General features: G+C 43.5%; 1 protein-coding gene and 1 pseudogene across 1 annotated transcript; one reads left to right on the top strand and one right to left on the bottom strand.

Moving 5' to 3' along the window:
* Window positions 1-940: 940 nt before the first annotated feature.
* On the bottom strand, window positions 941-1,345 carry LOC137937286 (uncharacterized mitochondrial protein AtMg00860-like). The gene has a single exon (XM_068782367.1). It carries the CDS (start codon window positions 1,343-1,345, stop codon window positions 941-943), a length of 405 nt encoding a protein of 134 aa, XP_068638468.1.
* A 9,014-nt stretch (window positions 1,346-10,359) lies between these two features.
* LOC137937285 (AUGMIN subunit 8-like) lies at window positions 10,360-11,009 on the top strand (annotated as a pseudogene).
* The last annotated feature ends 295 nt before the right edge of the window (window positions 11,010-11,304 follow it).

The following is an 11,304-nucleotide window of genomic DNA, read 5'->3' as shown; positions in this document are numbered from 1 at the left end:
CGACCACTTTCCGAGCCTAGTCCGACTCTGACCGAGAGTCGAGAGAGCCGGTTAGAGGATTTCGCTTCCATCCCGTCTTCCGCATCACCACCTCCTCCAGCGCTGATTTCGATTCCTCTTCGCCAACATCGCCTCCACTTCCGGCCGCTCGCTCCTGCAACCCGAAGCCCTTAATTTCTGGAAATTGCAGCAACCGTGAGAACGGAATTGCTGCCTGAGCGAGAGGAAGAAGAAGGGGAGTAATCCATCATTTTTTAATTTAATTAGTTTCCTATAGTTTGAACTTAGGTTTGAAAGCTTATTAAATTTGATTTGAGAATTGATGTTTATCGAATATTTGTTTTCCGAAAAAAAAAATGGCACCGCTACCGGGGAATGGTCGGAATGCGGAATCGGCGCCGGAGGAGCCCTCTCGGGTCACCTCTCGGCCTGGCGAACAGAAAATGGCAGTGTCGAACTCGTCACAATGGAGACTCTCTCGAGCTCTTCTCGGGTCTGTTCTTAGTTGCCGAACGGCGGTGGATGACGGTGGCGCGCGGCGAACGATGGTTGGAGGGAGCCCTCTCGGGTCTCTCTTCTTTTGGTCGGCGACTGCTTTGAGACTCACTCGAGCTCTCTTCCCTCTTTTTCCCTCAAAATGATTTTGCCCAAAAAATTTCTCTCTCTTTCACTAATGGCATTTTTTTAAATATCTCCTTCTCACCAAAATTCTCCTAAAATTCCATAATTGAATCCATAAAAATCATTTCAGGAAGAAATAAACCCTAAAAGCAATGAAATATAATTCAGGAGAGAAAAATATGCAATATAAGCAGTGATTAACGCCAAATTCAATAAATACACATTTCATTTGAAAACAAATAAATAACCACCTATAACACAATTATAAGGGCTATTCTATTATAATTAACTTAGTTCTCATGTCAGATTCTGGCATCTATTAGTAAGGACTCCATTTCGGAATATCCACCACAATGGCCATGAGCTCCTTTTCATAAATTGACTTCAACTGGGCTTGCTCACTCAATACTTGACTAAAAAATGCAATCGGCCATTGATCTTGCAATAAAACAACCCCTAGTCCATATCCTGAAGCATTGGTCTCCACAATAAACTTCTTTGAAAAATCAGGTAGAGCTAAAACTGGTACTGTAATCATGGCGTCCTTCAAACGTTCAAATGCCGCAGTGGCTTCAGCCGACCACCCAGAGCGATCTTTTTTTAATTGATCAGTAAAGGATCTCACAATATCTCCATAACCCGAAACAAAGTTTTGATAATATCCTTTAAGACCAAGGAAACCCCTTAATTCCTTAAGTGTGGTTGGCGCAGGCCAATCAACCATAACCTGTATCTTACTCGGATCAACTGGCACCCCCTCTCTAGAAATATTATGTACCAAGTATTCTATCTATTCTCTGTTAAGCACCTCGCCAATACTACCCAAAAGACTGACCTGTTAGGAGCAGAAGACATAGGTACTTAACCCAGGACCATAATAGTACACCTCACCTTCGTGAGCCGACGTCCACGGTGGCTTAACACTCAACGACTGGTGCCGGGTCAAGATCCCATAATCCCTTACGGCGACCACGTCTGGGGCTCGTGATACCTGCGCCGGGACTCTCCTCGGGGATTCGAACTCGCGACGTGGGAACCCGCTTTGATACCAGTTGTGACGGTCCAAGATCTGTCACAAGCATTTGTTGGGAGGATCTTGGATCTGCCACGGGTTACGAGTCTTCCATGCATTACTGTAGGGATAGTAGGAAGACATGGGGAAGACGAAGATCAATGGAGGATGAGAGAATACGTGGGTTTTTGAGGAAAACCCTAACCTCAAGACTTCATCAGCAGTATACCATGTAAATGCAAGAGGGTGCGTGCCAGTAAGACCCTCAAACTTAATTTGGGGACATTAGGGGAAAATCCACCTTCCCATTCATCCGAAGCTCCATCATCACATCTTGCATCAACATCAGTAGGACACGTAGGTGGCCCTACTGCAATAACGGCCAAGAAAGACAAAAAAAAAGGAGTAACAGAAGAATTTTTCTAGCCTCCATTTTTTTTGCACATGGAAGAGATCTTAGTAAAAATTGCACCAAGAACCAACGAATACAGCCCATTCAGCACACAATTATCCAAAAAATAACCCAAAACCGTGACACTGCTGCTATATTCCTTCACCACAATCGAAGACATCCCATTCAACACGAACAGGGCCCGAGCAGCATAAAAATCATCCACAAAACAACCAAGCCACCCGAAAAACATTTCAGAGGTACCCAAATTTTTTTTCCAATGGATCCCGACATCCTCCAAAAAAATTCAGCTCGCACTGCATACCCCCAATTCGAAATTTCATCAATTGCCCATTGATTCTCTGCGTCATGACACAGAGAACCTTCGTCTCTAATTTTTGAGCAGCGTTTGTGCTGCTCAGTCCCTTTGAGCCACATCAACGCCCTGAAAGACATGTTTTGATCTAAAAATCGAGGGAGTTTTCGTAGCTTACCCCTAATTGCGAGGAAGATGGTTCCCCGCTGGGCTTTCGAGGCCGAGGTGGAGCAAAAAATTGTCTGATGGAGCCGACGGAGTCTCCCCCTTCTCCGGTCGTGAACAACAGCCCTACGAGGCTTTGCCGCTTGAAAATTTTCTGAGACAGAGGGCTCTCGGAAATATTTCCTGGTCGGAACAGTGGCCGAAAAATTTTCCTTCTCCCATTCTGGACAGAGTGTAGCTTGCTCTGAGCAGGGGAGGCTTGATTTCAGAATTTATGGGTCCCATTGCCCAGCTTGGGAAATTTACGCATGATGTATTTCCAATGCCGATGAGGGTGTAGCAGAATACCTCTCCGATTTCGGCTTTCCCAGGTCCTTCTAGGAGATTTGCAAGGTCCCCGGAGTTGGATTCGACATTTTGGCAGAAAACCCGTCTGATGTCCTAAAATCGGATGTTCCTTCATCTAATTTTGGAAGTGTTGAGGCTGGTTTCGGAGTTGATATTGACTTCGATTTTGGAAGTTCAAGGTCTTGCTCATCAGATTTCCATGATCCGGAAATCAATTTTGACGGGGCCGTTGCTGGAGTTTCCTTCTTGGAGATTTCCGTTTCCCGATTTTCTGATGAAGGGTGTGCTGAATACCCTTCCGTTTTTGGAGATACAGAGAACTCTTGGAGTTCTTGCATCTTCTGTTCGTCTAGATCTGAGGTTGCTCCCAAATCCTCTGCAGAGACTTTGAACAAACATTTTGATTTTTTCGGCCCATGGTTTGTTTCCCCGTCCGAGACTTCTACTGCTTTCCCGTTTGTTCTTACACTCTGGTAGGCTGGAACAACTTCTCAATCGACTGCCTCACGTTCCTCCATTGATAAAAAATACTTCACCCAGGCTGCATGCCATTTTTGTATTCGTTCCGCTCCAATGCCTACTGCAGCCATTTCTCTGATTTGTCTGTGCATTGCCACTATTTCATCTTCTTGGTTCATCGTGTTCCCGCTCTGATACCAAATGTTAATCACCTAGCCAATACTACCCAAAAGACTGACCTGTTAGGAGCGGAAGACAGGTATTTAACGAAGGACCATAACATTCTCTTCCAAAAGAACACATTTTAGAATTAGCAAACAATCAATGTTCTCTTAATTTCTCCAGCACGGCTACTAAATGATCACAGTGAGCACTCCAACTTGGACTATATATCAAAATATTATCTAAAAACACCAATACAAATCGACGGAGAAAGGGTTTGAATAGCTTATTCATAAGGGATTGAAATGTAGCCAGTGCATTGGTAAGCCCAAAAGGCATGCCCAAGAATTCATAGTGTCCCTCATGAGTACGAAAAGTTGTCTTGTGCACATCAGCTACTTTCATTCTGATTTGGTGATATCCCGATTTCAAGTCTAGCTTCGAAAATACTTGTGCTCCATGAAGCTCATCTAACAACTCATGAATCACTGGAATGGGAAACTTATCCGGAATAGTCTCCTTGTTAAGGGCTCTATAGTCCACACAAAATCTCCAACTTCCGTCTTTCTTCTTGACTAATAGCACGAGGCTTGAAAAAGGGCTAGTGCTAGGTTGTATGATTCCAACAGCCAACATTTCTCCCACCAACCTCTCTATTTTATCTTTTTGTATTTGGGGGTACCGATATGGGTGAACAGTCACCGATGAAGCTCCCTCCTTCAAAGTTATGGCTTGTTCCTTTTCCCTTGTTGGTGGTAACTCTTGAGGCATGGCAAAAACATCCCCAAACTTCATCAAAACTTTCTTCACCATTGCTACCGTGTCCTCCTTCAGTTGTGACGCTGTCACTGTGGTACTGCCCAACTCCACAAGAACCCCATGTCCCTCATGTTGAATAGTTCTCATCATCCCCTTGAGTGAAACCAAAGTTTTGTGCAAAGAGGGATCTCCTTGTAACACCACCATCACATTACCCAATTTGAACTTCATAACATGCATTTTCCAATTTGTATATGTTCCTCCTACAGTTTCCAATCATTGGGCACCTAAAATCACATTGATGCTTCCCAATTCCAAAGGCAGAAAATCCTCCATAGCCTCTATTCCTTGAAGAGTTAATCGAACCCCTTTACAAATTTCCTCCTTGGGAAGTGCCTCACCTATACCCAATTGAACGCCATACTTTGTTGTTGGAGATAACGGCAGGTGCAGTTTTTCGACCACTGTAGTAGAAATGAAATTATGGGTTGCTCCTCCATCGATAAGGATGACGACTAGTTGTTCTCCGATACTTCACGCAATCTTGATAGTCTTCGGAAGTGTTAATCCAACTACCGAATTCTACGACACCTCCACTATTATAGCAGCCACGGTAACCACTTCTTCCTATTGTGCACACGTGTCATCGTCGCCATTCTCCATAACTTCATCTTCCAGATCTTGTAAAATCAACACTTGTAGATCCTTGTTTTTACATCTATGCCCACCTGAGAATTTTTCATCACAACGGTTGCACAAACCCCGCTCTCTTCGGTATTGGATTTCGGCTTTTGTAAGTTTTTTGAATGGCATCCTCTTCTCCATCCCATGTTTCATCATTTCTGCTAGGGACGTGGTCCTCCCATGACCCCCAACTATGGTCCCTCCTGGTTTTTGAGTTCCCATCCCAAATCGAGTCTGCTTGATAACTTTATTTTTTTCTTCCAACTTGTGGGCTAACTCCATGCTCCTTCCCAACCCATTGGGCTCCAACACCCTCACCTCGGCACGAATTTTGGGCTTAAGCCCATTAACAAAGTTGGACTCCAACACTTTTTCTGGAATCTCATCTAATGTGGAAGCCAAATCCTCAAATAGCCTTCTGTAATCTCTCACAGTGGTCTCTTGCTTCAAAGCCATAAATTTCTCATAAGGAGAGCCGTCTTCAGAGTTTCGGAACCTTTTTAGCAATAAGGAATGAAATTCTTCCCAGTTCATTATCTCCCTCCTGTTATTTTCATATTTGAACCATTTTAATGCCTCCCCTTCTAGATATACTACGGCGGGTTCCAATTTTTCACTGTGAGATACCTGATTGAGCGAGAAATAGCATTCAGCTCTATAACTCAAGTCATCGGGGTCATCTCCCTCAAACACTGGCAACTCTAACTTTTTGGGTCGCAGTTCATAGCGTTATGTCGATTCCGGTGAGCCTTGCCACCCTTTCTTCTGTGTCTGCTACCTCTTGAGATTGAGTGATCTCCCATTGCTGAGTCCAACCCTTGTCTCGTTGTCGCCGATCTACTCTGCACATTCAGATTTTGGTTGAGCTTCTCTTGGGTATGTAGGATTTGTTCAACATGCCCTATAAGTGCCGTCAACCCATGTTCCATGGCCGGAATCTTTCGGATCTCTTCCTTCATCGATCTCACCTCCTCCCTTACGATGCTAACAATTCCTTCCACCGAATCCACCCTTGACTCCATTCTAGTAGTAGTCATGAGAATTCACTCTCTTTTCAATTTTTTTTCTACGAACCTTCAAAGTCGAAACTCACCCTCTACTCTCGGCAGTAGTAATACGGATGTTTAAACCCAAGTGATGAAAGCAACGAACCCACTGGTATCGATATAGCCCCAAAAACAGTAATACCTCTTTCCAAGCCAGAGAAATGTTTTTTGACAAACCTTCTGATATCGTAATCCCGAACATGCGCAAGCAATCAAAATAGTAAAATGGAAACTCTTCTTCACTGTCAAAATCCAGAGGCGAACCCAACCTCGCTCTGATACCAGAAGATGTACCCCAACACAAGAATAAAGATCTTCAAGAAAAACAAATGAAATAAAGAATGACGAACCTTGCCTTCCCTGCCGAAATCACTGAAATCGAACAAGAATACCTCCGATAGATTCCAATCCTTATGCGAATACAACCAACGCAAGAAAACGAAAACTCCACTGTCAAAATCGATATAGAATTTGCCAGAAATAGTCACTGATTACCCAGGTACTCGAGAGACCAATACTCTCCCTGAGCCAAACTCCTCTGAATACTAAATGATGTGCCTTCCTCTGCGTCTATTCTCCCACTAAATACCCTACTGAATGTAATGAAATTGTAAACTTCCAAAAAGCCTTTGATCTGCTCTGATACCATGTTGAATTTATAGAAAAATGAAATACTTCATTGACATCAATAACTTATTGTAATCAGAGTACATGAACCTCTATTTATAATAGAGGAAGGTAGTAAAATCCAATTACAATAAAACTACCCTTGTCCCAATTACACCATAACTCTAACACTTAAAGATATGTCCTAACATAATTAAATCTCAATATAGATAAAAGACAAACATAACTTAAACTAAAACTCTTCTTGGTCATGACCTAAGATAAAGATACTTTTGTGAGTCCTTCTTGATCTTCCAACTGATGTGATAAGGATGTCAGCTCATGGTAATCATTGTGGGTCCTACTTCTTATGGGCTTGGTATTATGGACTAAATAGTGAGTTGAGTCAGGCTGAGACACCATGGTTGAGTCAATTAACCTGATTGAGTCAGTTAAGTAGTCATTTAGTTTATTTTTTGTTTTATGCTATTTGGGTTTAAATATGGCTCAGGCGCATTTTTGTAATTTTTGCCTAAACTCTAGTTGGTGTGAACTATTTGTATACATCATAAGGTAATGAATGGGAAAGAAATTTTAGTAGGTTAAACATTAGATTAAACGAGGTCAAGTTCTCCCTCTCACGAGGCCTAAGGGGGAGCTCCTTCAAAAGCTCAAAACCTCACAGCGATCCTTCCTATTCATCGTCTTCCTCCCTTTGTGTTATGGTCCTGAGGTTAAGTACCTATGCCTTCCACTCCTAACAGGCCCGTCTTTTGGGTAGTATTGGCTAGGTGTTTAACATTTGGTATCAGAGCAGGTGCTACGTCTCGACTTTGAGTCCCCACGTGCGCAGGTGGACTGTAGGCCCCTGGCGGGGCGCCGTAAGGGAGTATGGGCTCCTGACCAGGTCCCCGTTGCTATGTAAAGGCCGTCGTGGTCGTCGGGTTGGGAGGGTGGGGTGATCTATTATGGTCCTGGGGTTAAGTACCTATGCCTTCCGCTTCTAACAGGCCGGTCTTTTGGATAGTATTGGCTAGGTGCTTAACACTGTGTTAGATCCAGGCATATCAACTGGTATCAAAGCGGGAACACGATGAGCCAAGAAGAATGGATGGCGATGGAAAGAGAAATATCCTTCCATGAATGGAGGTCGACGAACAGAGAAATGGAAAGAGCGTGGGCGAGGACACCTCTCTTCCAAATTGGGTAGAGAATGCGGGAATGGCATGCAGATTACACCAAATTTTTTTTCAAGGAAGAAACTAGCTCTGTCTCTCCTACAGATTTTTTTGGGCTCTACCTCGGACCAGAAGGAGACACAAAAATGGATGTTGGTGGTCAAAAACTTCAGCGAGCACATTGTCTCTCCAGCGGCAGCGACATTCGACATTGGGGACTCCGCTATTCCGCAATTGGAAGGGTATTCAGCACCACCTTCATCGGTCCTGGCTGATTTGGGTTTGACCTCCCAAATTCCCTTGTCATGAACCATAGAAGGATGCATTCAAACCTTCTTTTGTTTGTCCTTCCGAGCAGACGACTCTAGACATCGGCGGGCTCATTATCTCAGAGTATCCCATCTCGGACAGAATCACAGCGGCGACGTCCAAAATTGAAGCTCTTCGTGATAAAGCCTCCGCTCAAAGGGTCGCCATTGCAGAAGTAGAAGTTCGACCTCGATGCTCTTAGGAATAGGCCAATGTGGATTCACAGGTCATCGTTCGACCTATACCCTCCAACCGTGGAAACACCGAGCCAAAAACTAGCGTCGTTCGGCCAGCTACGCACAGAACATCACCAAAATCCAGAACCCGGAAGTTCAAAAATGGGGAGCACTCTAATGACCGCCAGCCCTATTCAAAACATCCGCGTAGATTGGCTGTTGTTCGCCATTAGGAACAGGCCAACTACCGCACGGTTCACCCATTGGCAACCCGGGCAAGAACGCCACCATGGGTACCCGACTGGAATACCCCAGGTGGTAAGTTCTTTAGCCCCAATTCTCAAAAATTTGTTTTGCCCATTCCCTAATCCCCAAAAAATTTAAGAAAACACTCTATGATGGCTTTGTGGGAATTTAGTTGGGCTGAAGTTTTGGTTCCACTTGTCACTGCCATTGGGTCTTCTTTATACACCAAGTTTGAAATTGTAACTTCGTGGTATCTTCAACCCAGTGAAAATGATCCCTTCTATACTCCACAGAATCCCACTTTGGCCGGAGGGCTACAGTTCATAAGGGCACTTATGCTTTATGGTTACGTCATTTCAATCTCACTCTATGTCTCTCTTGATGTGGTAAAAGTATTACACACTATGCTCATCAATTGGGATGTACAACTATTTGATGAAGACACATGCAGCTCTGTTGGAGCTAAAAATTCAAACTTAAATGAAGAGCTAGGACAGGTTGAGATAGTCTTGTCTGACAAAACTGGCACATTCACTTGTAACCAAATGGAGTTTGCTTATCAGAAAGCCCTTATTGTTTTCAAGTCCACCAAAGGAGGCAACCATCCGACTGTGGCTTCAATCTTTATTCATTTAGCAGATTTATATAACATGCCTGATCAAATAAGGGAGTCAAAATTTTACTGTGAGAATGCTCTCTACATTTACAGTAAGCCTGCCCCTGGGATCCCTGGTGAGGAGATTGGAAGTGGTCTAACTTATGTTTCTGCCATCTATGAGTCTATGAATGAGCCTGAACAGGCACTCAAGTTGCTTGAAATGGCTTTAAAAACATACAACATTGCCCCAAACCAGCGAAGCACAATTGCTGGGATTGAAAGCACAAATGAGGGTGGTGTATTACATGATCGGGAAGTATTTATATTCCTATTTGTCCTTTACGACTGCTATTAAAAAGCTTCGCACTAGTGGAGAGAATAAATCTGCATTCTTTGGCATTGCCCTTGACCAAATGGGGTTAGTATGTGTACAGAGATATTCAATAAATGCGGCTGCAGATCTTTTTAAAGAAGCCAGGAGCATTTTGGAACATGAATATGGACCGTATCACCCAGAGACACTAGGAATTTATCACAATCTCGCTGGTACTTACGATGCAATGGGAAGATTGGATGATACAATTGAGCTATTGGAATATGTGGTTGGAGTATTTGGAGGCATTCCAATTGACTTGTGGGGTTTAATTTTCTGAATCCCATGTATGTTGTTCGGCCACGAAATTTTTTTGGGATGTTGTTTTCTTTCTATACGGCTGAGACCAGCCACCTTGCGCCTCTTTCAATTTCTACTGCCCATAGGGTTGAAAGACATGTTTCATACTCTTTGCTGAAGGGAGATAGAATTCTTTTGGGTAGTCAATTTGACAACGGGGTGCTGACATTTTGTTTGTGGAGGATTTATATCCATTTTGCTGGGCCGAATTGTTTAGTTGTGGATGAACACTGCATCAGTGTGGCTATTTCTGGTCATTGCTCCCGCAGTAACAGTCCCTTTAAACCAGTTGTGTTAATTTTTTTTGGATGAATTGTATGATGCTCGTCCACTGTTTCTCAAAATTCTTCCACCAATGCCTATTGCAAAGAAAGAAAGACCAGCTCGTGATCATATATTGAAGTCTTCTGCAAATGTGGTTCATAGACAAGCTGAACGGCCAGCTAGGAAGGCTACCCCTGAGAGGAAGAGTACACCTCTGAGAGGGAAGAATGCCTCTGATCCATCAGAAAATTCAAAACCCATTGAGATTTCACAAAAGCTAGTTGATTAGCATAGGTGGCCAAGTAGATTGAATGGTAAAGTTGGTGTGGGTGCCATAACCCGAAGCATGGATCTCTTTGATAGAGCTTCCAGAATTGCTTTCTCATTTTCAATGCGATTTGTTAATGAACGTGCAACAACAACATTCACTATCCAGAGACAAATGGCAGAGGATCTTCTCTATAATGTGTGGCATGCTACTTCAGAACTATGAGATTTTGTCACCATGAAGAGGATCACCCTCTAGCAACTCAGGCGGGATATGAAGTTGGATCACTACTTATAGAACAAATCACCTACCTTGTTGATTGGGCTGTAATGGATAGAGAGCATTCAATGTCTTTGGCTGGGGCTACTGCCGCATGGGAACCATGCACTCTCCACCTTCCTGTCACTAATGGGGCAAGGGTAGATGTACAGATGGTGAAGGATTTAATTAGTTTAGTTGTTGATGTTATGCAAGTCATGGGTTCCTCAATGTATCATTTACTGTCAAGGGTAGAGGAGATGAATTTTCTGGTGTCGGACCTTGCTCCCGTAGCAGCACTGGAGAGAGTCATGCTCGACCAATGTGGAGACCTATTAGCTTCAACAATAGTAACACAGGTAGAGGAAAGTAGCCTACGAACTCACCTTATACAACTCAAAAACAGGTTATGCTTCATGGGATCTATCTATCTCAACCACCGGATGCTTGTTTACCGGCCAGAGAAATGAAGCATGTACAAGAGAATTATTTTGTTTCTCTTGACCTGACTAAAATGGAAGTGGGCGAAAAAAAAAATTTCAGGTGGAACCTACGACTCACAGAGTGAACCAGGGGAGGATACATTTTGGCAGGCAGACTCTACCTTCAAGCTCGAGGACAAGCTCGTACTCCAGGAAGGGTGATATGTTATGGACCAAATAGTGAGCCGAGTGAGGCTGAGACGCCATGGCTGAGTCAATTACATTGACTGAGTTAGTTAAGTAGTCATTTAGTTTATTTTTTGTTTTATGCTATTTGGGTTTA

Source organism: Aristolochia californica, unplaced genomic scaffold, assembly GCF_029961685.1.
Source record: "Aristolochia californica isolate CCGP_79_NKW_82.1479 unplaced genomic scaffold, dmAriCali1.0.hap1 SCAF_7, whole genome shotgun sequence".
Taxonomy (NCBI): Eukaryota; Viridiplantae; Streptophyta; class Magnoliopsida; order Piperales; family Aristolochiaceae; genus Aristolochia; species Aristolochia californica.
This window is presented reverse-complemented; position numbering and strand designations above follow the sequence as displayed.